The sequence below is a fragment of the Scyliorhinus canicula genome, chromosome 12 (genome assembly GCF_902713615.1).
Source record: "Scyliorhinus canicula chromosome 12, sScyCan1.1, whole genome shotgun sequence".
NCBI lineage: Eukaryota > Metazoa > Chordata > Chondrichthyes > Carcharhiniformes > Scyliorhinidae > Scyliorhinus > Scyliorhinus canicula.
The window spans coordinates 138,959,133-138,981,774 of NC_052157.1; the positions used below are offsets into that span (position 1 = coordinate 138,959,133).

Here is a 22,642-nt window from a genome sequence, read left to right on the forward strand (position 1 = left end):
ATTAAAGGTAAACAAACATGACGTGGGTTTCGAAGGTCGGCCGGTGGGCAAAAGAGGGTCTCCGGGAAAAATAATTTGAAAAACACTGGTCTAGAACAAGGGGTCATAGTCTCAGGGTAGGGTATTTACGACTCAGATGAGATTTGCTGCTGTGCTTGACATTACCAACCAGCACAACTGGCACACAGATCATTGAAACATTGAAGAGTTACATGGTTGGAAAGTGTGGGCTCGACTAGGTTCCTTGCAGGTGAATTACAAGTGATGTGGCAGCCAAGATGACCAGGAATAATAGTGGTTATTCACAGTGAGGCACTTGCATCAAAAGGAATTCCATCCAACCTTGAAGTGGCGTTGAAAGGAATTGTGAAAGTCGGGAATTTCATTAAACATAGTGCACTCAATACCAGGCTTTGAGGCTTGTGTACCGATATGGGGTACATATTCTCTAACCCAGAACACTGAAAAGTAATCAAGAATTAAAACTACAGTTGTGTTTAACAGTTCCTTGCCTGTAAAAGGTCTCAAACTAATTGCATACAATATTTTTGAAAACATTGAGAAAATTGGGAATCAAATTTGTGACTTCCTTCCAATGCTCTGTATTGCTCATCACCTCACCTAGTCTTTCATTTACTCAGACTTGAGGAACTGCATATTTCTGGTGATGTTGTGACAAAAATACTCCTGCATTATTGGAATTTCTGCATTACATAATAACTGCTCAAGGGCAAAGTAATTTAGTGAAGTACAGTCATGCTGCAAGTGTCTCAGCAATAACCTGCTCACGGACACTCAGTTTGGGTTCAGCCAGGGTCACTCAGCTCCTGACATTACATACAGCCTTAGTGCAAACATGGACAAAAAAGCTAGAGGCGAGGTGAAATTGACTACTCGACATCAAGGCAGCATTTGACTGAGTATGGCAAAACTGTAGTCAAAGGGAATCAGGGGGGCAACACTCTGCTGCCTGGAGTACTAACTGGCACAAAGGAAGATGGTTGTGGCCGTCGGCGGTCTCAGCCATAGGACATCACTGCAAGTCCCGAAAGTCGTGCTGTTAGATAATTTGGATAAAATGAATTCTCCCTCCATGTACCCACACCGTCGGTGGAATGTGGCGACTAGGGGCGTTTCACAGTAACTTCATTGCAGTGTTAATGTAAGCCTACTTGTGACAATAAAAATGATTATAGTTCCTCAGGGTAGTGTCCTAGTCCTAACCATATTCAGCTGCTTCATCAATGACCTGCCTTCCATCATAAGGCCAGAAGTGGGGATGTTCCCAGATGACTGCACAATTCACGACTCCTCAGACACCAAAGCAGTTCATGTCCAGAAGCAGCAAGACCTGGACAATATCCAGGCTTGGGCAAGTGGCAAGTAACATTTGCACCACCCAAAATGTCAAACAATGACCATATCCAACAAGAGGGGATCAAACAATTGCCCCATGATATTCAATGGCATTACCATCTCTGAACACTCCACTATCAACATCCTGGGGGTTACCATTGACCAGAAACCGAACTAGATTAGCTATATAAATATTGTAGCTACCACAACAGGTCAAAGGCTAGGAATCCTGCGGTGAACAACTCACCTCCTGACCACCCCTCCAAAGCCTGTCCACCATAGCACAAGTCAGGAATGTGGTGGAATACTCTCCACTTGCCTGGATGAGTGCAACGCCAACAACACTCAGGAAACTCAACACCATCAAGGACAAAGCAGGCCCAGTTGATTGTTATTCCTTCCACCGCATTCAATCACCAATGACCTGTGGCACCATGTGTGCCTCTACAAGATGGACTGGAGGAACGCACCAATGATCCTTAGGCACCACCTTCCAAACCCCTCGAACACTACCAACCAGAAGGACAAGAGCAGCAGATACCTGGGAAACAGCATCACCTGGAGGTCCCTCTCCAAGTCACTCACCATCCTGACTTGGAAATGGTATCGCCGTTCCTTCACTGTTGCTGGATCAAATTCCTGAATCCCTCCCGAATAGCATTGTAGTGCTCCTAATCTCAGAGACTGCAGTAGTTCAAGAAAGCAGCTCACCATCACCTTCTGAAGGGCAACTAGGGATAGGCAATAAATGCTAGTCTCGCCAACGACAACCCATAAATTATTTTCTTTTTAAAAAATGGAGAGACTGCCTAAAATGTTACAACGAACATGAAAAGAATGGTCTGCTTGAGAGAAAAAAAGCTTTCCTAACTTTTAATGCCTTAATTGTCTTGTAAACGCAAAAATCACCTACAGAAGGCAATGCTGGTACATCAGCATCAAAACACTCAACTAGAAAAACAGTTCATTAGCATGAATTAAAAGTACAGTCTGCTCTCCTGTTAAAAAGTTGATTCATTTGAATTATCTACCAACGTGAATTGATGTGGAGAATCCGACGTTGGACTGGGGTGAGCACAGTAAGAAGTCTTACAACACCAGTTTAAAGTCCAACAGGTTTATTTCAAATCACTAGCTTTCGGAGCACTGCTCCTTCCTCAGGTGAATCAGCAGTGCTCCGAAAGCTAGTGATTTGAAACAAACCTGTTGGACTTTAACCTGGTGGTGTAAGACTTCTTGCTGAACTACAATTGAAATCAAGCAAAATATCTCCACGCTGTCTTTTTGCGAATTACTAATTAATTCATTTTTTCTTGAGCAAAGCAGGTGTGGACTACTGTGCCATAATTGGAGTATGAATGATCCAGCCAAACAGTTGGTGTTTTATTAGCACATTTTCACTAGTTTACTACCTTGTAACATTTCAAATCAGCATGCAGTGAATTATAAATTGCTACAAGATTTTTTTTTTTTTCAAATAAAGCCTCTCAATATCAATTTGTTCTGTTTCTACATTCAGATATTTTACTTCCAAGGGGTAATCTTTCTGACACACTTTGCTGGTTTATTATACTTACAAGAAAAAAAGGCAATATGCTTTGCATTTCTAGCTGATGAAGTGGTTAATATGGACTTTTGTGTTCCTTCACAGGGACTCGATACTTAAGAACAGGAGTGAACCCTTCGAGCTTGGTCTACTCTTCAAGATCTTGGCCGATCTGGTACTGGTGCCCACTCCACTTTCCTGTCTGTCCCCCCCATAACCCTCAATTCTTTTTGTCTATCAAAAATCTGTCTAACAGTGCCTTGAATAAACTCAATAACTCAGCCTCCACAAACTAATGACCCTCTTGGAGAAAAACCTTCCCCTCATCTCAGTCTTAAAAGGAAGACCTCTAATTCTTAAAGTGTGTCCCCAATTTCTGGTCTCTCCTACAAGTGGAAACTTCCTCTCGGTATTCACCTTATCAAGTCTCATCAGGACCTTGTATGTTTCAATAAGATCACCTCTCATTCTTCTAAACCCTAACTCGTACAGGCCCAACCTTTTCAAACCTTCTTTCATAGGATAAGTCCTTCATCCCAGAAATGATTCCTCACTCTTGGTGTGACACAAAAGACCTTCAGGTTTGTTCTACAATTACCTATAATTGTTTCATTGGTCAGGAGGAAGGTAGAGTTCGTGGGGGAAAAACAATCTACCGGGTTCCAAAAGATGATGATCTTTTAAAACTACAGATTTATTGGGAAACAATTATAAGTAACCTACAATACATTAAGGTTAATACATTGCAGTTAAACAGAAAAGTTAATCTGCAAAGTCCTGGTTATAGCTAGTCAAGTTAATGTGCAGGACATCTCTAATTAACAATACTATCTTGTGTTCGCAAGATTATTCTTACAAGGCACCATTGTTATGCAAAGTTATCTTGCTCTTCCATTCAAAAAGCCAAAATAAACTATATTATTGTTTCATACAGAATATGGACAAGTGATAGAATATGAAGTCCAGACCCAACTTAGTGAGCAGCACAGAAAGTCTCTGTACTGCTATAGAGCCCAAAATGAAGAACTGAAAATATTAACTGTACAAACAAGTTGTAGAAATATATATATACACACATCAATATTGGCAGAAAGCAATGGTATTTTGTGACAACATGTGCAAATCTTGTACACAATTTTGTAAATCAAATAAACACTTGGAAGAGTACACAATCTGGGCAGCACGGTAGCACAGTGGCTAGCACAGTGTCTTCACAGTGCCAGGATCCCAGGTTTGATTCCTTGCTGGGTCATTGTGCAGAGTCTGCACGTTCTCCCTGTGCCTGCGTGGGTTTCCTCCGGGTGCTCCGGTTTCCTCCACAGTCCAAAGACGTGCAGGTTAGGTGGATTAGCCATGCTAAATTGCCCTTAGTGTCCAAAAAGTTTAGGAGGGGTTATTGGGTTAGGGTGGAAGTGGGTCGGTGCAGACTCGATGGGCGAATGGCCTCCTTCTACACTGTATGTTCTAACCATCTCATTTTACAGAAGCTAATTGTTCTGCAGTTCCAACAGTTTTCATTTTTCTTTTATAAAGATGTGCTAATATTACTTAAGGGTTCTTAAATACTAATAGTACACTGTCATGGAAATAAACAACAGGTGGATTGGCATCTGAAAAAGGATAGAGCAGATTAACAGTTCATGTTGAGACAGAAGATTCCAGCAGAAGTGTTTGGCTTGATGTGCATTTCCAGCCAGATTCTTTTAATTCCATATTTCCAACAGAGTTTTGTTTCTGTCTTTTCACAAGCTGAATGCTCTGGCAAAATGGACTGGATTGTATTATATAATAATTGTTAATTGTACAAAGTATTTCTCCCCCGCTTTTTAAACTTAAAGTGCCCAATTATAATTTTTCCAATTAAAGGGCAATTTACGTACCCTGCATACCTTTTGGTTGTGGGCGGGACTTGCGCACAGAGAATGAGCAAACTCCACACGGACAGCGACCGTGGGCCAGAATCGAACCCGGGTCCTCGGCGTCGTGAGGCAGCAGTGCTAACCATTGCACTGTGCTGCTCCATTACCCCCCCTTTTTTTTTTTTACACAGAAAAGAATATCTTCATTTATACAATTAATAATAACTTGCAGTTATAGAATAGATATATTTCTTAATGTAGAAAAATATTCAAAATTTTTCTCAAATCTGAGGAAAATGGATATCTAGTTAAAGGAAGGAGGATTAGGAGGGTTTATCAAAAGCCCTTTCAAGTGATATTTTTAATAATAGTGAATGCTAGTGAGACTGAGAAAAGGAATTCCATAGAGTGGAGCCCAAATAACGGGCAGCATGGTAGCACAGTGGGAAGCACTGTTGCTCGACAGCTCCAGGGTCCCAGGTTCAATTCCCGGCTTGGGTCACTGTCTGCGTGGAGTCTGCACGTTCTCCCAATGTGTGCGTGGTTTTTCTCCGGGTGCTCCGGTTTCCCCTGTCAGTCCAAAGATGTGCAGGTTAGGTGAATTGGCCATTCTAAATTGCCCTTAGTGTCCAAAAAGGTTAGATGGAATAAAGGGGATAGGGTGGCAGCGTGGGGCTTAGGTAGGGTGCTCTTTCCAAGGGCCGGTGCAGACTCAATGGGCTGAATAGCCTCCTTCTGCACTGTAAAGTCTATGATACAAGAACAATGGTGGGACAAAGGAGGACAAATTATTGGCTAGAGTCAGAGCAATGGAATATTCAGGAGGCCAGTCTGTAAGATTAGAGGGAGTTACTGAGTTAATGATTTTAAACATAAGAATTAAAAATTTGGTGAGCTGGGAACCAATATTAAATCAATAATGCGGCAGTCACTGGTAATTGCTTATTATCACAAGTAGGCTTCAATGAAGTTACTGTGAAAAGCCCCTAGTCACCACATTCCGGCGCCTGTTCGGGGAGGCAGGTACAGGAATTGAACCCGCGCTGCTGGCCTTGTTCTGCGTTACAAGCCAGCTGTTTAGCCCACTATGCTGGTCAAGGGTTCCAGATGCTTTCAGAAGGAGGGGAAAATTTCATGGATTCCTATTTTTTTTAATAAAGAGAAGTTATCCAAGGACCTGAACGAATTACATCCCTGAGATACATATTCACCGGCAGTTAACGGCATCATGCAATTAGTTGAAAAACTACTTTTGGTTACTCAAATGACAGGTCAGTGTAGTGTTTAAAGAGAATCTGCAGATCATCAGAATGAGACGACATTGGCAAGGGGTTGCGGAGAGATGGGGGCCAGGAAATTTAAAGATAGGAGCCATGTTATGGATCTGACTTTATGACAATGAAGAAGGGATTCCACTGTCTGTGTGGAGTTTGCACATTCTCCCAGTGTCTGCAGAGTTTCACCCCCACAACCCAAAGATGTTCAGGGTAGGTGGATTGGGCACACTAAATTGGCCCTTAATTTGAAAGAAATAATTGGGTACTCTAAATTTTTTTAAAAATGAAGGAGGGATTCGGAGTTTGGACAATCAGTCAAAGTTCACCCACACACATTCATAGATGGGGTTCTGTTAAAAGACAATTTAATTATCAGGTTAGATGGCAATAAGTCTGTGAAATTCAGGCAAAGAAAATTTGATTTTTAAAGAAATTATTTGATGGAAACTCCCGAATTCCAGCTTCCCTCATTTAATATCACTGACACTGAAACAATTCTGAATAAAGTAGTTATTCCGAGAGTGTTAACCTTCTGTTAAAGACAAATTAACTATATTTGTCAGACAATTTAAAAAACTAAACTTTAAAAACTTCTATTTGGCCTTTCCCCCTCTTGTTTTAAAAAAAAGCGTTATCCTCCCCAACTTAAAGATATAAAGTTTACATTTATTACGGAAAAATTTCCAGAGCCTCCGTGTGGTCTCTTCAAACAAACGGAGCTGAATGGCCCAAAGACAACTTCTTCAGACAACTGAAGATCTTGCTTATAAAGAATCAAATGGTCATGCCACAGATGCGGTGAGGCCAATCTTTGACCTTTTGATTGTCAATTTGAACTGGATTAGATCAGACAGTTATCTTGTGGACCGGACTGGTAAAGTGCAATCAAACCCAGATTAAATGTTTCAATTACATTATTGTTATTTACTGTATTTCTTCAGGCACCTCTTTTCAAAAAGGAATCTAGCATTTGAAGAAAATAAATCACCTATCAAGTTTTTCTTTTAAATGAAAAAGCTTTTAAGAAGGCACTGAGGAACAATGTTCCCTGAAATAAAATAGGAATTCCTTCATAAATCATTTTTCAAAATAGAGCGTTTAAGATGTCAAAAACCATCATAATAGAAAGAAGTCTTAATTTTGTTCAATACATGTTACAGACTTATCCACCTTTGAAACACCCAGTGAATTTTTAATATGCAAAGTTAGCACCTAGCAATCATTCAATTACAATAGTTTAGTAGCTCAAACGGTGCAACATGTTTTGCTTTTGAGCAAAAGGTGGAGGGTGCAGTTTTACCTGAAATTCTGAAGATAAGGTCACAGTTAGTGTAAAATGATGAGGTTTAGATATTGAAAAGAAAAAACTGCACCTGCCAGCATAACAAACCAATTAACCATTTACAATTTGCCAGCTGCATACAGTTTCCTGAGCATTACTGAGTAATGGGTTATCATGCAGATACAAACTCAATTTATAACTGACAAAATAATCTTAGCAAAGCTGCAATAACTTGAACAAGTCAAGTCTGAGTGTTCAACACTGCAGAAAGCTTTTTGCAGCCCACTTTGCTCATGTTCATTTTTATATCTCGGAATTCAGCTGTTTATATGCAAGAAGAAAAACATAGAAATTAAATCCCCACCTGTTACAAGTGAAGCAAACTTTGACAGGCAATGGGACTAGGCCATTGTGGTCTAGTTCATGCTGTGCCTTCTTCACATTCTTCCCTGTTGTTTCCTCTTTTCTTCTCCTTTTACTGGTACCTGCATAATACAGTTTGTGTCATTATCTGCAGTAAAGATTGGTTTTGATTATGTGCCCGTTTCTAACCTTATGGTTAGATAGCCTTTAACCTTTTTTGCTTCAACACCACAAATAATAGTCAAGCAGATGGAATTCCTTCGCAGTTCTACAACCTTTGTGGCTTCAAATCATTCCATGGGCCACGCCCTTCACTCTCATTTCCCCCAGCTTCAGCGTTCTTCTAATTATGGCTCTTGATCATCCCAGAGTTTAATTGCTTCACCAATTGGCAGCCAGGCCTTCAGCTGCCAAGGTTTTAAGATCTGTAATTCCCTTGTTCAAACTTTTGGTTTCTTTCCTTCTTTCAAGGTACTCCTTAAAATCCACCTTGGTGTCCAAATTATTGGTTATGTGCACTCATACCTACCCATGTGGCTGGTGTCAAAAATTTTTATTTTAATGCTTCTGTGAAGGCCTTTGGTCCAAAGGTGCTATTTAAATCCAACTTCTTTCTTTTTTATTTTGTTAGATCACCTATAAATTAGCACATTACTACCTGCTTTTCCTTATATTAAAGCAAAAGCCAGTTTCAGGGTTATGCGCATACTATTTTCAAACGAAAAAAAAAAGTTGCAGAGAATACAGAGAAATTATAGATCAATTAAAGATATATCCATCGCAGCAACCTTGCACAAAGGGTTATAAGGGAAAGTCACTTTGGTCAGTCAAATGGCAATGTTAGCTTCTTTTAAAATTTAACCTAATTCTTGATAGTTTTATCCCGCCCAACCTCTCGGCACTGACTCCTTGCTGGGTTATCATAGATGCCCTTCAGCACATTGCCCAAGTGGCCATTGTGCAAGCCTGGTTGAGTATTGGTGGACAATTGAGCTTTTGGATGGGGAAAGTGAATCATAGCAAGGCTGAATCCATCCTCTGAATGGATACCCAACATAAAATATATTAACATATTATAACAGATGCATATATATTTTCAGCTATTGATTAGAAATCAGGAACGGCAACCCTGACAATGCCCCTGCCTCCCTCTCCGAGATCATGTATATACCATGATTTAATTTTTTTTAATATAAAGAGTACCCAATTTATTTTTCCCCAATTGAAGTGCAATTTAGTGTGGCCAATCCACTTAACCTGCACATCTTTGGGTTGTGGGGGCAAAACCCACTCAGACACGGGGAGAATGCGCAAAGTATATACCATGATTGAAATTAACTAATTAAACAAAAGTATTGAGAAAGTTTTATCGAATTTTGAAATTACTGGGATGGCAATAGGACAGTTTCACAATCGATCCACACCTCATTTCATACTTAAAATCCAAACTAAATCTGGAACGAACAGGCAGTTATGGGTTCAAATAAGCAAGTCTCTGAAAATGCATTGGATAAAGCCATACCGCAAAGGTGTAATCATGAATTATTCAAGACATTAGCTAGAAAACAACATGTTATTTTGGGTAATTCATTAAAGCATAAATTCATATATATACCATAAAAATAACAGATTCAACAGACTGATGCCAGGGATGGGAAACAGTAGTCTTATAAAACTATTTCAATGCAGCAGATAATGCCAAGAGGAGCTTTAATTGAAGGTAAAAAATAATTTTGATAGTTAAGGGTAAGATAAAGTAAGTCCCCATTTTAACCTGCCCCATTTTAAGTCATTCTACTTTAATGTTGGTCAGTAAGTGGGTCCATATTCAGTGCTTGGAGTCTTGTGCTGGGCTGTATGTCTGAATCGGTACAATTTTAGAGCGGCCTCTGCTGCTCCTTGACCCACCCTCTTGACACTTCTCCAGAAACTCTTCCTGCTATCCCCAGAAGCCTCACTCACTGCAAGGGTTTGGGAGAGGGAAATGAGTGGGAGAGGCTCGGTGAGATCAAGAATCCAGAGCATCAAGGAGCAGGGATTAGCAGAAGGTTTGGTGAACAGGAACAGCAGCAAGCTGGAAGTAGAAAGATGGCATATTTCTTCTATATTTTTAAACTTTTGTTTTAAAAATTATTTTATTTACCAATATTGAAATTTAGTAAAGTATTAAAACCTACATAGTATATTGTTACAGAACTTAAGTATCGCTTTTACACTGATGTTAAAGGAAAATCTAATTTGTTTACAAATCATTTCATTTAAAGTTGCACTTTTCAGAACAGCAACTACAACTTTAAGTGAGAACTTACTGTATCTCTTCTGACTGAAAGTCAACGAGGAAGGCAATTTCAATGAACAAATATAGAAATGAGGAGAAATGTCTTGACAAATATTTGTTGTCGCATGGAATGAGTTGCCACCAAGTGGCAGAAATTACTAAATCGTATGGGAAATTGGATTAGTATTGGATTAATGGGCGGCATGGTAGCACAGTGGTTAGCACTGCTGCATCAGCGCCAGGGACCCGGGTTCAATTCCGACCTCGAGTGATTGTGTGGAGTTTGCACTTCCTCCCAGTGCCTGGGTGGGTTTTCTCCCACAGTCCAAAGATGTGCAAGTTAGGTGGATTTGGCCGTGCTAAATTACCCCATAATGTCAAAAAAGATTAGGTGTGGTTACGGGGTAGGGTGTGGGTCTAGGCAAAGTACACTTTCCAATGATCGGGGCAGACCCGATGGGCCAAATGACCTCCATCTGCACTTTAGGGACTTGATTCTTTCATTTGAAGCAAAGGATGATGGAATGCTTTGGAGAAAAGGTGGGGCAGTGAGCTTAGTCTTGGTTTACTCCAGCAAACAGTCAGAACAGGACTGAATAATCCCTTTTGTGCTGTAGATATAGATGGTTCAGATACAGTAAACCAAATTACTTAATAAGTAAGGAGACCATAAAATGTATTGTGGAACAGTAATCAGTTAAAATCAATTTGAATGCATTCTAAAACCAATATATGCTACGGCAGTAAAAATCCTGTTAAATGACAAAAGAAGAGATTGAATTCCAAATCATTTTTGCTAGTCTCCAATGGGCGGCATAGTGGTTAGAATTGCTGCCTCACAGCGCCAGGGAGTCATGTTCGATTCAGGCCTTGGGTGACTGCGTGCAGTTTGTACGTTCTTCCCATGTCTTCACTGGTTTTTTTCTTGGTGCTCAGGTTTCCTTCCAGTCAAAAGATGTGCAGGTTAGGTGGGATTATGGGGCTAGGACAGGGCAGTGGGCCTAGGTGGGGTGTTCTTTCAGAGGGTATGTGCAGACTCGATGGGCCGAATGGCATCCATCTGCACTGCAACGTTCTATGACACAATCGGAAAATTAAGAATCATAGAAGGTTTACGGCATAGAAAGAGGCGACGTTAGCCCACTGTGTCGTTGCCAGCAAACAAAAATGAGGCACCCTGCAGAATCCCACTTTCCAGCATTTGGTCCATAGCCCTGCAAGTTATGGCACTAGAGGTGTATTTCCAGACACGTTTTAAATGAATTGAAGGTTTCAGGCAGTGAGTTCTGGACCCTACCATGATGTGGTGAAAATCTCCCCTCTAATCTATCTACCAATCACTTTAAATGTTGTCCCCTCATCATTGACTTTTCTGCAAAGATAAATAGACCCATTCCATCCACTATTCAGGCCCCTCATAATTCTGTGCATTGCAATCAAATCATCCCTCAGCCTCCTCTGTTCAAAGCAGAATAATCCCAGTCTATTCACACTTTCCTCATAGCTCCATCTTTCCAATCCTTGCAACATCTTTATAAATCTCCTCTGTAACATCTCCTTTCTTTATCAAAACTATTTTTTAAAAAACACCCTTTCTATAATGAGATGACCAGACTGCACACACTACTTCAAGCTGTGGCCCACCTTATAATTAATGCAGTCCTAGCATAACTTCTTTGCTCTTATATTCTATACCTCGGCTACTAAAGGATAGGGTTCCATTTGCCTTCTTAACCACCTTGACCTGTACTGCTACCTTCAGGGATCTGTGGACATTTACTCCACGGTCCCTCACTTCCTCTACACTTCTCAGTATCCTCCCATTTATTTTGTGTAATCCTTTGCCTTGTTTGACCTCCCCAAATGCACCACCTCATATTTCTCCGATTGAATTCCATTTGCAACTTTTTCGCCCACCTGACTAGTCCATTGATGTCTTCCTGCAGTCAAGAGCAATCCTCCTTGCTGTCAACCACACAGCCAATTATTGTGCCGTCTTCAAGCTTCTTGATCATGCTCCCCAAATGCATGCCCAAATTGTTAAGCTACAAAACAAAAAGCAGATCCAATACGGAGCCCTGCACAACCCTACTACTGCGGAATCTTCTGCCATTACAATACCCCCCTCTGTTATGAAGGCAGATGCAAATTAAGAACCATACCAACATCTTCTGTCTCTACAAATAGGGTATCTTTTGACTTTTGTGGGCCTCCTTCCTTATTATCCTCTTGCTCTTAATGTATTGTTAAAACATCTTTGAGCTCAGTCCGTCTTTATCAGTTATCATTTTGCTTGAACAAAAGCCACTACCTATAGTGCCTTTTAACCAATCATAGGGAAAAGGACAAATGGGCCCGAACTCTACTTTTGGGAACACATCTCACAAAAATATACATATGATATAGATAATTCATTTCACATTATTGTACATTACCACTTGCTATAGCTGCACATGTAATAATAAAAGGGTGGAAAGATTACATGAAACAATTTGGGTATTAAAAAAATACAATTGGATTATCTGGCCATTACTCTATGACCAGTTTTCTACGCCATTCTTTTGTTTGTGAAAATGCAGGTTTAATGGAAATGCCTGGCAGCGACAGCAGTGAGAAAGGAGATTAATTAAAAGGAACGGAATTCAGCCAATACCTTTTCCATGCATTTGCAAGGAATCAACAAAAATATGCTGCCTTATAGCCTCGATTCGGCTTATTGCTGGAGGGATTAAAAACTAATAAAGGGGAACTGGGGAGGAAGCAAAATGGATACAAGTGCATCAACATTCTTGCTATTTGTCAGTTTCACCTCAAGGCAGCCTTTAAACCTGTAGCTAAACATTTGACACCATATGCGACTTGCTAACATATTTAGAAAAGTTATGAATGGACTAGAATTTCAGGATGTAATGAAAACAGAGTGCCTCTTAAGTATTTGACCCATTTGGGTTTCTAACCCTTTCAGCAATCAACAGGAATTTTGGAGCACAGCCAATCCACATCTTCCCTCTGCAGCTGTACTGTGAATGAATCATTCCTTGATCGGAATATTATTTCCCAAGATTGTCAGGAAATGACATGGAAAATATTTAGTTAAATTTGTATGCCTCCAATTCCAATAAGTCGTCCAGAGATGTTGTAATTAGCTATTAGAAATAGGTTTTGTTATTAGTTAATAACTATAATATAAAATTGGATTCTACTCCACTGATAATTGTTTTACATCAACAAAAACTAGTTATTGGAAGCAATTGGGGGGGGGGGGGGGGGGGGGGGGGAGAAGCAGAGCTTCAAATGAACAACCATAAATATGATATTATACATTAAAAGCATTGATTCAATTCCATGTTGAGGCCTGTGATCATGGTTACTAAAAAATAATTTAAATGCACGAGTCCGGTTCAATTAATTTAGTTATTAACATATTATCCCTATGTAAAGGTGTAGGATATTGGCCCAAATAAGTACATATATGCTGTGTGATCAGTAATTACGTCCAACACTTTCCATGTCTACTGCTCTCCATTGTCCAGCCTGTGTTGCAAAAGGCAAATTTAAATAAGGTAACTCAGACTGGCCTGACTAAAAGCAAAGGTTCTACTAGATAGTCAGAACATAACGCAAAGATGCCATGCAGAGTTCTATTGTAATCTGAACACCTCCTGAAAGGTCTGTTTGTGAAATGCATTAAAGGGACTAGTATACCCAGAAGTTCACTTTGCAAACCTAATACCGATGTCGCCTGCTTTTCACAAGTATTCATTATGTTACAGTACATTTCTTGTTTAATTGCTGCAAATTCTCCAAGAACAGTACTCTACAACTGTCCCCATGGCATTTGACCTACCCTTGCAGTGACACAAAGCTGCATGAAATCCTCTTACATACATGAAGATTACCTCAACAATTCTGGATCGACCATTTGGCAATTTATTCCCTGATAAAAGACTAACTCTCCACAAAAACTGAAGCTGACCTGACACATTTATCCTGTACAGATAAGCAACCAATAATTACTATAAAAATATCAGCTTGTGTGGAGTTTGAGGCTGTAATGAAATAAGATATTAATTAATAGATAAAACAGACCAGTAATCTCAAATCATGGACTGAAGAGAAGTTCCTTACAAGCATTAAAAATTTCCATGTGACAAACAGCAACATTGCCACGGTGGAATTGAATCTAGAATAAAGTGCTCAATTCTTTAAACAGAAGGCATCCAATTTCCCTTTTGAATTTGCAGCACAAATATAGGAGAAAGGAATGGCATCTTCATTGAATCTCATTAGCATGCATTTAGCAACATTTAGTTTGGACCTTCTAACCTTGTGGGCACAGCAGCTGGTTATTGCAAGTGTTACGGATTTAAAGACAAGGTTGAATAAATATGTAGCTGACCCAAACAGAACATCTTGGCAAACCAATTGTATCAGTGCCACAATTCAATGTCCAAAATAAATAGTCCATATACAAGATGCAGTTAAACAACATCTCTATTGATGCAAGGTTATAATCCACCTCAATGTGGCAGTTACATTGAAACAGTTACCTGGAATAATTGGTTAACGACCATTATGATTTGTACGAATTTATAGAGACTGCATTTTAAAAATCTGCTTGTATGTGTTAACAGATTGCAAGAGTGAGTTGGAACTTGCAGGATGAGAAGGCCATGATGATTCTCACAAAATAAGGAACTCATAGTGCAGTTACACTGACTCCCTCACCTGGAAGTGCTGTGGTACAAGTCAATTCATTTGGAAGTTGAAATTCGAGTTGGATTTCGCTCCATTGCTGCTGCTATAAGTATTTCAAAATGGATTTCTTATTTGCAATTGGGAGCAGTCCATCTCCATGGCAGCATTTTCATCGTCCACATCAACCATGTCATCATACCACTTCGTTTTGCTCAGAAGTGGGTGTGTCAGTACTTGCATTTGACGTTGGCGTGCCGGGCCGGCTAACACGCCGTTCCAAACTTTTTGCGTGTGCAAAGGACCTACAGTTACTGTCATCCGGGATCCAATGCTTTACTGGAAGTTTTGTCAGGGAATTCCATGTCAACAGTAGGGGATGCTGTTCCTTTTAACCGTCTGCTATCCATAACTCCATTTACTTGGCCGAGTCTTGCCTTTTCTCTTGTTTCTATAAGAATGGAGAATATTTTAATGATTTGCCAAAGAGACAACACTGCTTAACAAAAATAAAAAGTATGGAATCAGTACAAATTATGACTGAAGCAGCTAACAAGGAAAGTTGAAATGTCCTAAAATTAAATGATTTAACTAAATTGCACCAAGATTGAATAGTTTTTAATGATGTAAACAGCACAATGAGCAATATGCATCTCCCACGTTGTTCAGATACCAAGTGAATTTTTAAAAATTTGCCATCATTGTACTATCAGGAAAAATTATGAGAATGTATCCAAACATTCAATTTTAAACAAGAGATTACCCAATAGTCTCAAATTTTATTTTGAGGCATGAAGGGAAATGGGGGACAGAATGGCAAGTTTTTAAAAATATATTTATATATTATAGCATTCATAAGTGTACTTTGCCTCCCCAAATTAGGAAGCATTCTAGGGCAAAGAAAGTTGATAATCTTCCAGTAATCATTGCCAGAAAGTGTGCTTCTTTTGTTAACCAAATACACGAAAACAAAGCGTGGGATAAAATACAAATGCAATTCCTTAAAGGGATACTGCATCAAAGGAAGCAGAATCTCAGAGGAGACTGAAAGCATCCCCCCCGGTGTCCACTGGGAACGGAAGTCCTCAATGATGCAGTCCTCAATGATGCAAGCAGACACCACTGATCCCTTTCCAAGGGCAATCAGCAACAAACAGCAAAACTGGGGCAAACAGTCGGGATGGATGACCCCCTTGGCTGTCTGCTGCCTGGATCTATTAATGGCCAGCTTGGCTAAGCCCAGGAGCAGGTCTATGAGAGAGGTCCTCCTCCCTGCCAACCCCTGCACACGGGTGCCTGAAGATCAATACACGTGGGGCTGAAATGCAACCAAAAAGAAAACCGATTTGTCAGACAACTGAAAGGTGATTCAACCTAGGAGAACATACAAATGCATGGTCCACAGGCTCCACAAGGCCGCAAAAGACACATGCATCATGGGAGTCCATGAACCAAGCGACCCGAGGTTCTATGGGTCTCCCGAGTGCAACACCACTCCAGGTCCCTGATGGCAAGGTGGTGGACTCCCGGGTAGTGAGCCCTTCACTGCAAGATGACAACGAGGCACACCAGGGCATGACTGGTTGGCAAGCAAAGCAAGGAAGTGAAAGGTGTGCAGGCAAGCAGCCCATACGGGAAACCCTTCTATGCGGTGCTAAAGGGCACAGAGGACCGCCATAAACTGCATGCAATGTATAAATCATTTGATAGCTGAATAGGCTTTAAACATGATAGCTCACATAATGAAAATGGTAGCTTGCTGAAACTCATTACATATATTAATATTGTTTTTGAGAGGTGATAAAGATAGTGGAATAATTTGTGTTCCTTCTGCTGCCAGTAAAGCACTGTGTAGTTTTTAAAAAGATGAACCTACTTACTTTTCTACGAACTGTGCACCTGTGACACATCCAGTCCCCAGGTGGAAGCATCTCCTCACTGAGCGGAGGGTTACTGTAACAAAGAAGAAACAGATCAGTTAGTTGCATTCAGATCTTAATACAGTTTAAGTGTCAAAATAATACAGTATAAAATAACATTCAAACATATTATGGCATTCCTTGTAGGTAGTTAAAACACACAAGGAAATTCTGGTAAAGATTTCAATATTGTTAATGTTGCCAGGGTTGAACCAGAAACTCACGAAACTACAACCCAGTTCTACAGCAGCTGACAATTCTAAAAGCAATGCTATTGCTTGCTTATTTTTCTATCCCCAAGATGAAAGCTTGGTCCAACTAACAACATGCACAAATCTGAGACACAAGATTATGGGTTTACATTTTATTTTACAACTTGAGCGCATAAAACCAAGTCTGACATTCCATTGCAATACCGTTAGAATGGTGCACTTTCTGAAATACTCTTCTTCAGACAAGGCCCTGCATGATGTTGTAAATTTAATGGAAATTGGAATGTTTCTCCGGTATGTTAAAATGCCACATAGGTTCTCGGGTGTAATATTCCAACTGCAGCCCTACCACATTGAGACTGCTAAAATTGAGAAATTGTGCCATTTCTTCTCCACTTTTCATTAAGAGTTGTGACAATTGGAATGCAATTCAACTGCAAGAACTTCACAATTTACCAGATATCCACACACTAATACTTCTGGTAGAGTCACTGCAAGTAACACCACAAAAGGAATGACTGGGTTCATTTTTCCATTTCCAACTCAAAAATACCTTCACTGAGATCAGTGAAACACAGCAGAGACCAGCAATGAATCTTGCAACTTCTCTGGTTGTACAGTTTCAGCTGGTGGTAACAGTCTTCCATCTCAAGATGATGGTTTGCACCTTGGTGGTCAACTCTTGCTAGGCATTGCCCAGTGTGGCTCAGGCACCACTGGTTGCAGAGGAAGACAACGGGCTTAGAAGGTGCATATTGTCTTCTCTGCTTTCTCTGGGCCCTCTTCTCAGTAAGCCTAGCTTTTCACTTTTGCTTGCCTTTTTCAATGCCCTGCCAAACAGTCGCCTCCAGAGATCATACCCATCAGCAACTATTTCCCAGCTGTCAGTGTCAAAGTTCACAATATTTATATCTTGCTTTGCAGGTGTCCTTGCAGCAACGATGTGGATGTCCAGATTTGTGACCCAGTGACCAGTTTTAAAAAAAATAAAAATCGAGAGGACCCAACTATTTTTTCCCAATTAAGGGGCAATTTAGTGTGGCCAATCCATCTAACCTGCACATCTCTGGATCTTGAGGGTGAAACCTATGCAAACACAGGGAGAATGTGCAAAGTCCTCACAGACAGTGACCCGGGGTAGGGATCGAACCTGGGTCCTCAGTGCTGTAGGCAGCAGTGCTAATCACTGCACCACCATGGAGTAGTTCCAGGGACTAGTTCACCATATAGCTCTTTGGGTATACAACCATCATCCATCTGATGAACATGGCCAAGCCGGTGCAGATTTAGTTGGTTTATGCCGATGGAATCCGAGACCACCGAGTTGGTGACCTTGTTTTGCCAAGAGATGCAGAAGATAATCTGAGACTGTAAAGGTGGGAACTGTTCAGCCTTTTCTCCTACCTGGCATACATTGCCAAGATCCCAACACTGTAGAGGAGTGGAGAGGACACAAATTTGTTAAGATTTGCAGCTTCGTGTTCTCAGGTTGCTGTTATTTCACTCTTACTGTCTAATCTGCAGCTTTTGCCATGCTTGTGTTGATTTTAGCATCAAGTGACAAGACTGCTGCCAATTATGGAGACTAGATATGTGAAGCAATCAACAATCTCCAACATCACAATGTCAATGCTGACAATCCAGAATGGCAGCATCCTGAACCATGACGATACTGAGGGTCAAACCAAACACTTCACAGGTTATGAGAGTGCTTGTTCATTTACTACTGAAGATGTTGCTCAGTCTGGAATGCTATTGCGGTTTTGTCAGCATACAGCAACTCCATGGGGACTTGATGTATCTCAGGTGAGCAAGGCAGAACAGAATTCCATCAGTTCTGGTAGGCAAGTATACACTGTCGATGACAGCAGCAAGCAGAAGAATATGCCAAAGAGAGTCACAGTTCAGATATTCAGTGAGTAAACTCAGCCTCTCTGGAGCGGAGAGAGACTTTTATTCCATTTTTGTTTTCGTTCACTGGATGTGGACATCATTTATTGCCCAACCATACTGCCCTTGCTCAAGGTGGTAGAGGTCAGCCACCTTCTTGAACCAGTATTCATGGTGTAGGAATGACCATAGTGCTGCTCTGAGATTAACAAGAATTCCAATACAACGACAACAATTGTTACCAAGTGCTGAAGCACAGGCTTTGTTTCGTTAAAAAAGTGTTAGATATCTGGTTAAATGTAACACCACCATGTATGTTGGTAAAGCCAACAAAGAATACTTAAGAATACTTATCAATTGCAGGAAGAAGCAAAGAGAGAAAAAGATCTAGGTGTTATTGTGCAAAAGTCATTCCAGGTTCATGTCCAATGAAGTGGTACAATAGCTAAAGGGTGTTGGATTACAGTAATAGAACTACTGTATAAAACAGATTTAATTTTAATACTATAGAGGTTGTTGAATTAAGAGTACTGACATCCAATTTTAGTGTCTCTACACGGTGAATATTTTATTAACCTTGGAAAAGGTCTGAAAGAGTGCAACAAGAATCATATCTAGCCCTACGAACCTCAGCTACTACTCAGGTAGGCTCAACAAATTTGGTCTGTTCATTTAGAACATGAATTTTGAAGCAACCTGTAAAACAAGAAATGGCGGGGTTGGGGGTGCACGTGATAAGAGCTTGGGAGCGGCTGCATTTTTGTGAGCTCTGGCTCCGTGGCTCTTTAGAGCTTACTTGGAGATTTGCGAGGTATCCTTGGCAGAATGGTGGAGGCGCAAGAAAGTGTTTTTGCATTCAGTAGAGCACTCTCCCTGGTGCGGGCTCATCCTTAAGATATTGAAATCCTGCTGCATGCCATGTCGTTTAGCCTGATGGATTCGGGAAGTAGGGGCCAGGAAGGTGCGGCCGTGAGCCCGAGCCCTGACGAGAAGTGAGAGGAGAGTTCACAATTGATTTTGAAGATTGGCTGCTATGTCTTAGTAATCTTGATTTTGTGGGTTGGTGCATCAGGGTCAATGGAGTATCCGATGATGTTCAAAGCTTGGGATCGGTTAGATCCCCACGACCACTGGCCCTATGTTATCCTATTCGAGATGTTCATCGTGAGGGGCTGGAAGTGGCCAAGCGGGCCACATCATGCCCTGCGCCCTCCTGGCCGGGGCCAAGTTCGTGGATTGTTTGGCCACCAGAGTGGTCAAATGGTGGAATACAAGGTGCTTCATTTGTTGGAAACCTTGAGAAATCCTAGACTGTTCTTCGATCCTGTCTTGGCGTCGGCCTTCTCGAGCAACATAGATGGTGTCATCTTGCAATTCTTCAGTAATCATGGACGTTACTCCATTGTGATTATGTTGTTGATTATTTATTGTCGTCTTTTCTTCCACAAGGGCATGCGAGTTGTAAGCACTTTTTTAGTATATAGTTACCTGAAGGTAAAAAAGATGCTTATTGCAATGGACATGGTAGTCTGTTACCTTGTTCCAGCAAAAATCATCGAGTCCGTGAAATGTGGTCTGTGCACAGTTTTACTCATTTTCATTATGTGTTTATAATCCTTGTGGTTATGGGAGTGCATTTTTTGACACCCCTTATCTTGTTTATAATGAAAGGGAGTAAAGCCAGGGCGGTGCTGGGTGGATTGAGTTGGATGCTACGGTTAGTTAAGTCCTCACTGAGATTGAGATTCGCCACCCAGATAGAGCTAACCATATTGGGTTTTCATTTGTTTTTTTGAATTTAAGAATCCATGCCTAACTCAGTCGATCGCCTGGGCAGATTATGTATTCTGGGGAGGAACGGAGCTCCTTCCGACTTTTTTCTTGAGGCCAGTGTTCTTAGGAAATGAGTATTGGCGCACGCCGGGATGGGCTGGCTTAATCCTCGATTGATTTGTTAACTCTTCCTAGGCTAACTTGGGCATTTTTTCCTCAAGCTGTTTTTTCTTCTCTTCATCTGGGTGAGCAATGTATTGTTCAGTGGGCGAGGTGCACTGCCCTGAATGTGGAAGGGGTGCAGGGCCAGCTGGGTATAGATTTTGGGGTATGCTAGAGGTACAGTTGAACTGATTTAAGCATGTCAGGGAGTGCCCTCAGGCAGAAATAATCTCCATCTTAAATGAGGGGGGAGACCCCCAGAGCATGACAATTCGGCCATCAAGACACACTTTATGAATCTACTGGTCTTTTCCTACGCGTCAACTTATGCTTGAAATATACAACGTGCTTACAGCGAAATCAAGATTTAAATCTTTCTGCTGATTTCAAATATTCAAAGCGATTTCACATATTCTATTTTGGCAAATGTCCACTGCACATTGCAACAAGCATATTTTTAGTATATAGTTACCTGTAGGTTAAAAAAGTACAAGTCAGCAATAAAGGAGTTTAATTTACACTAAACAAACACCACCGTGTGTTTTTTAAAATGCGAAACGGAGCAACAGCAAACTGACAGCAGCTAAGTTTCATTTCAGTGATCTTTAACTATTCAATATTCACCTTTCTTGCAGGCAAATGTATAGCTTTCACTGAAGTTTGATAGCCAAGTAATTTAAATCCAGTTTCTAAACAGTTTGCCTTATTCAATGCAGTGAATCATTTTCCTCTTGATAAGCTAGACAAACAATCTGCATAGATGGCCAAAACAAAATCATATTTGTACAGCTGAACAGCATTGTGCGCAAGCTTACTGTTCGTCATGCAATCTATCACTCAGCAGGAAACATGTTACAGATTTTAAATTCACGAGTCATTCCTCCTTACGTGAAAAGGTCATTCTGTCCAAATAAATGCTAACCTGATGAGTGCCAAAGAGTCTCACCCTAGCTATGGCACACACACACAATCTTTTAAAGTCGTGGCGGCAGCAGAAATTAGCTGCTAATAATTGCAATCATGTAGACACTACAAAAATGCTAAGTTCCAAGTAATTTAAAAAAAAGTCAGGCAATCCATGTCCAGCAGTGAATGAACAATGAGGAAAAGTTTGGTACACAATGAATTATAAAAAGATACCGAACTTCCACAAATGTCATCTTATGTTTAAAGATTGACTTTTAAGGACAGCAAATGCTATTTTCTCAAATAGTCAACACAACACTAAAATCCAAGCTATTTTAAATGCTTTAAAGTCTACTCTAGGGAAGCCCTCCATCCACGGCATGGCCAAACTAAGCATATGCATCCTTGCTTGATAGTTTTTGACCAGCTCAAAAGCATTATTAAATACATCCCTATATCTATTTAACCATTCACTACCAAGTAGCAAGTTTGCCTTTAGTTTTGTTCTGGTCCTGTCCATACTAGACAAGATGTAAAATCATCAGGAAAACAACAGCTTATTTTAAAGGGAATCAGATACTGGCAAGAAAGATGTAAACACTTAACAATTGAACACAACACACCAAATCTTTTAAAAGCCTGTGCAAGAACACAGTGTCAGGATCTATTGTTGGTCTGGATACCAACCAGTTATAGCATGGAGTAGGCCATCGGAGTATAACATTATTTAAATTGAAGAGAAAAAACCTATAGGACTTGCTTTAATGGGTAAATGATATCAGTGAAGATGAGACCTTCCCAAAACACAAGAGCCTCCCAATACAGTAAGACCATCCATTCGGTGCACAAAAACAGATTCCCTCAAAACAAAAACAATAATACCATGTTCAACCAAACAATGACGAATGCCATTGTCTATGATTGCATCGAGCTTGCTACACTGCTGCTCTCCTGTTCCCCTCTGCATTCATATATGCAGTTTTTTTATTTGCTTGCTGTGCTGTATCATTCTTGTGGCAGTGTTTGTTAAAAATGTTAAACTTTAATAAACATACTTTAAAAATCAAAAATCAGAGAAGCCTAAAGAGTCATTTGTTAAGTTTGTCTATACAGCTCCATTATTT

At 40.5% G+C, this 22,642-nt stretch overlaps 1 protein-coding gene across 1 annotated transcript in view; it reads right to left on the bottom strand.

Annotated features, from left to right (window-relative positions):
* The window catches only part of phf12b (PHD finger protein 12b), an 80,665-nt gene that overhangs the window by 29,069 nt on the left and 28,954 nt on the right, over positions 1 to 22,642 (bottom strand). Inside the window, 7 exon segments of the mRNA XM_038814274.1 lie at positions 7,685 to 7,805; positions 14,690 to 14,735; positions 14,737 to 14,778; positions 14,780 to 14,858; positions 14,860 to 14,950; positions 14,985 to 15,098; positions 16,533 to 16,609. Coding sequence (XP_038670202.1) covers positions 7,685 to 7,805; positions 14,690 to 14,735; positions 14,737 to 14,778; positions 14,780 to 14,858; positions 14,860 to 14,950; positions 14,985 to 15,098; positions 16,533 to 16,609 — 570 coding nt within the window.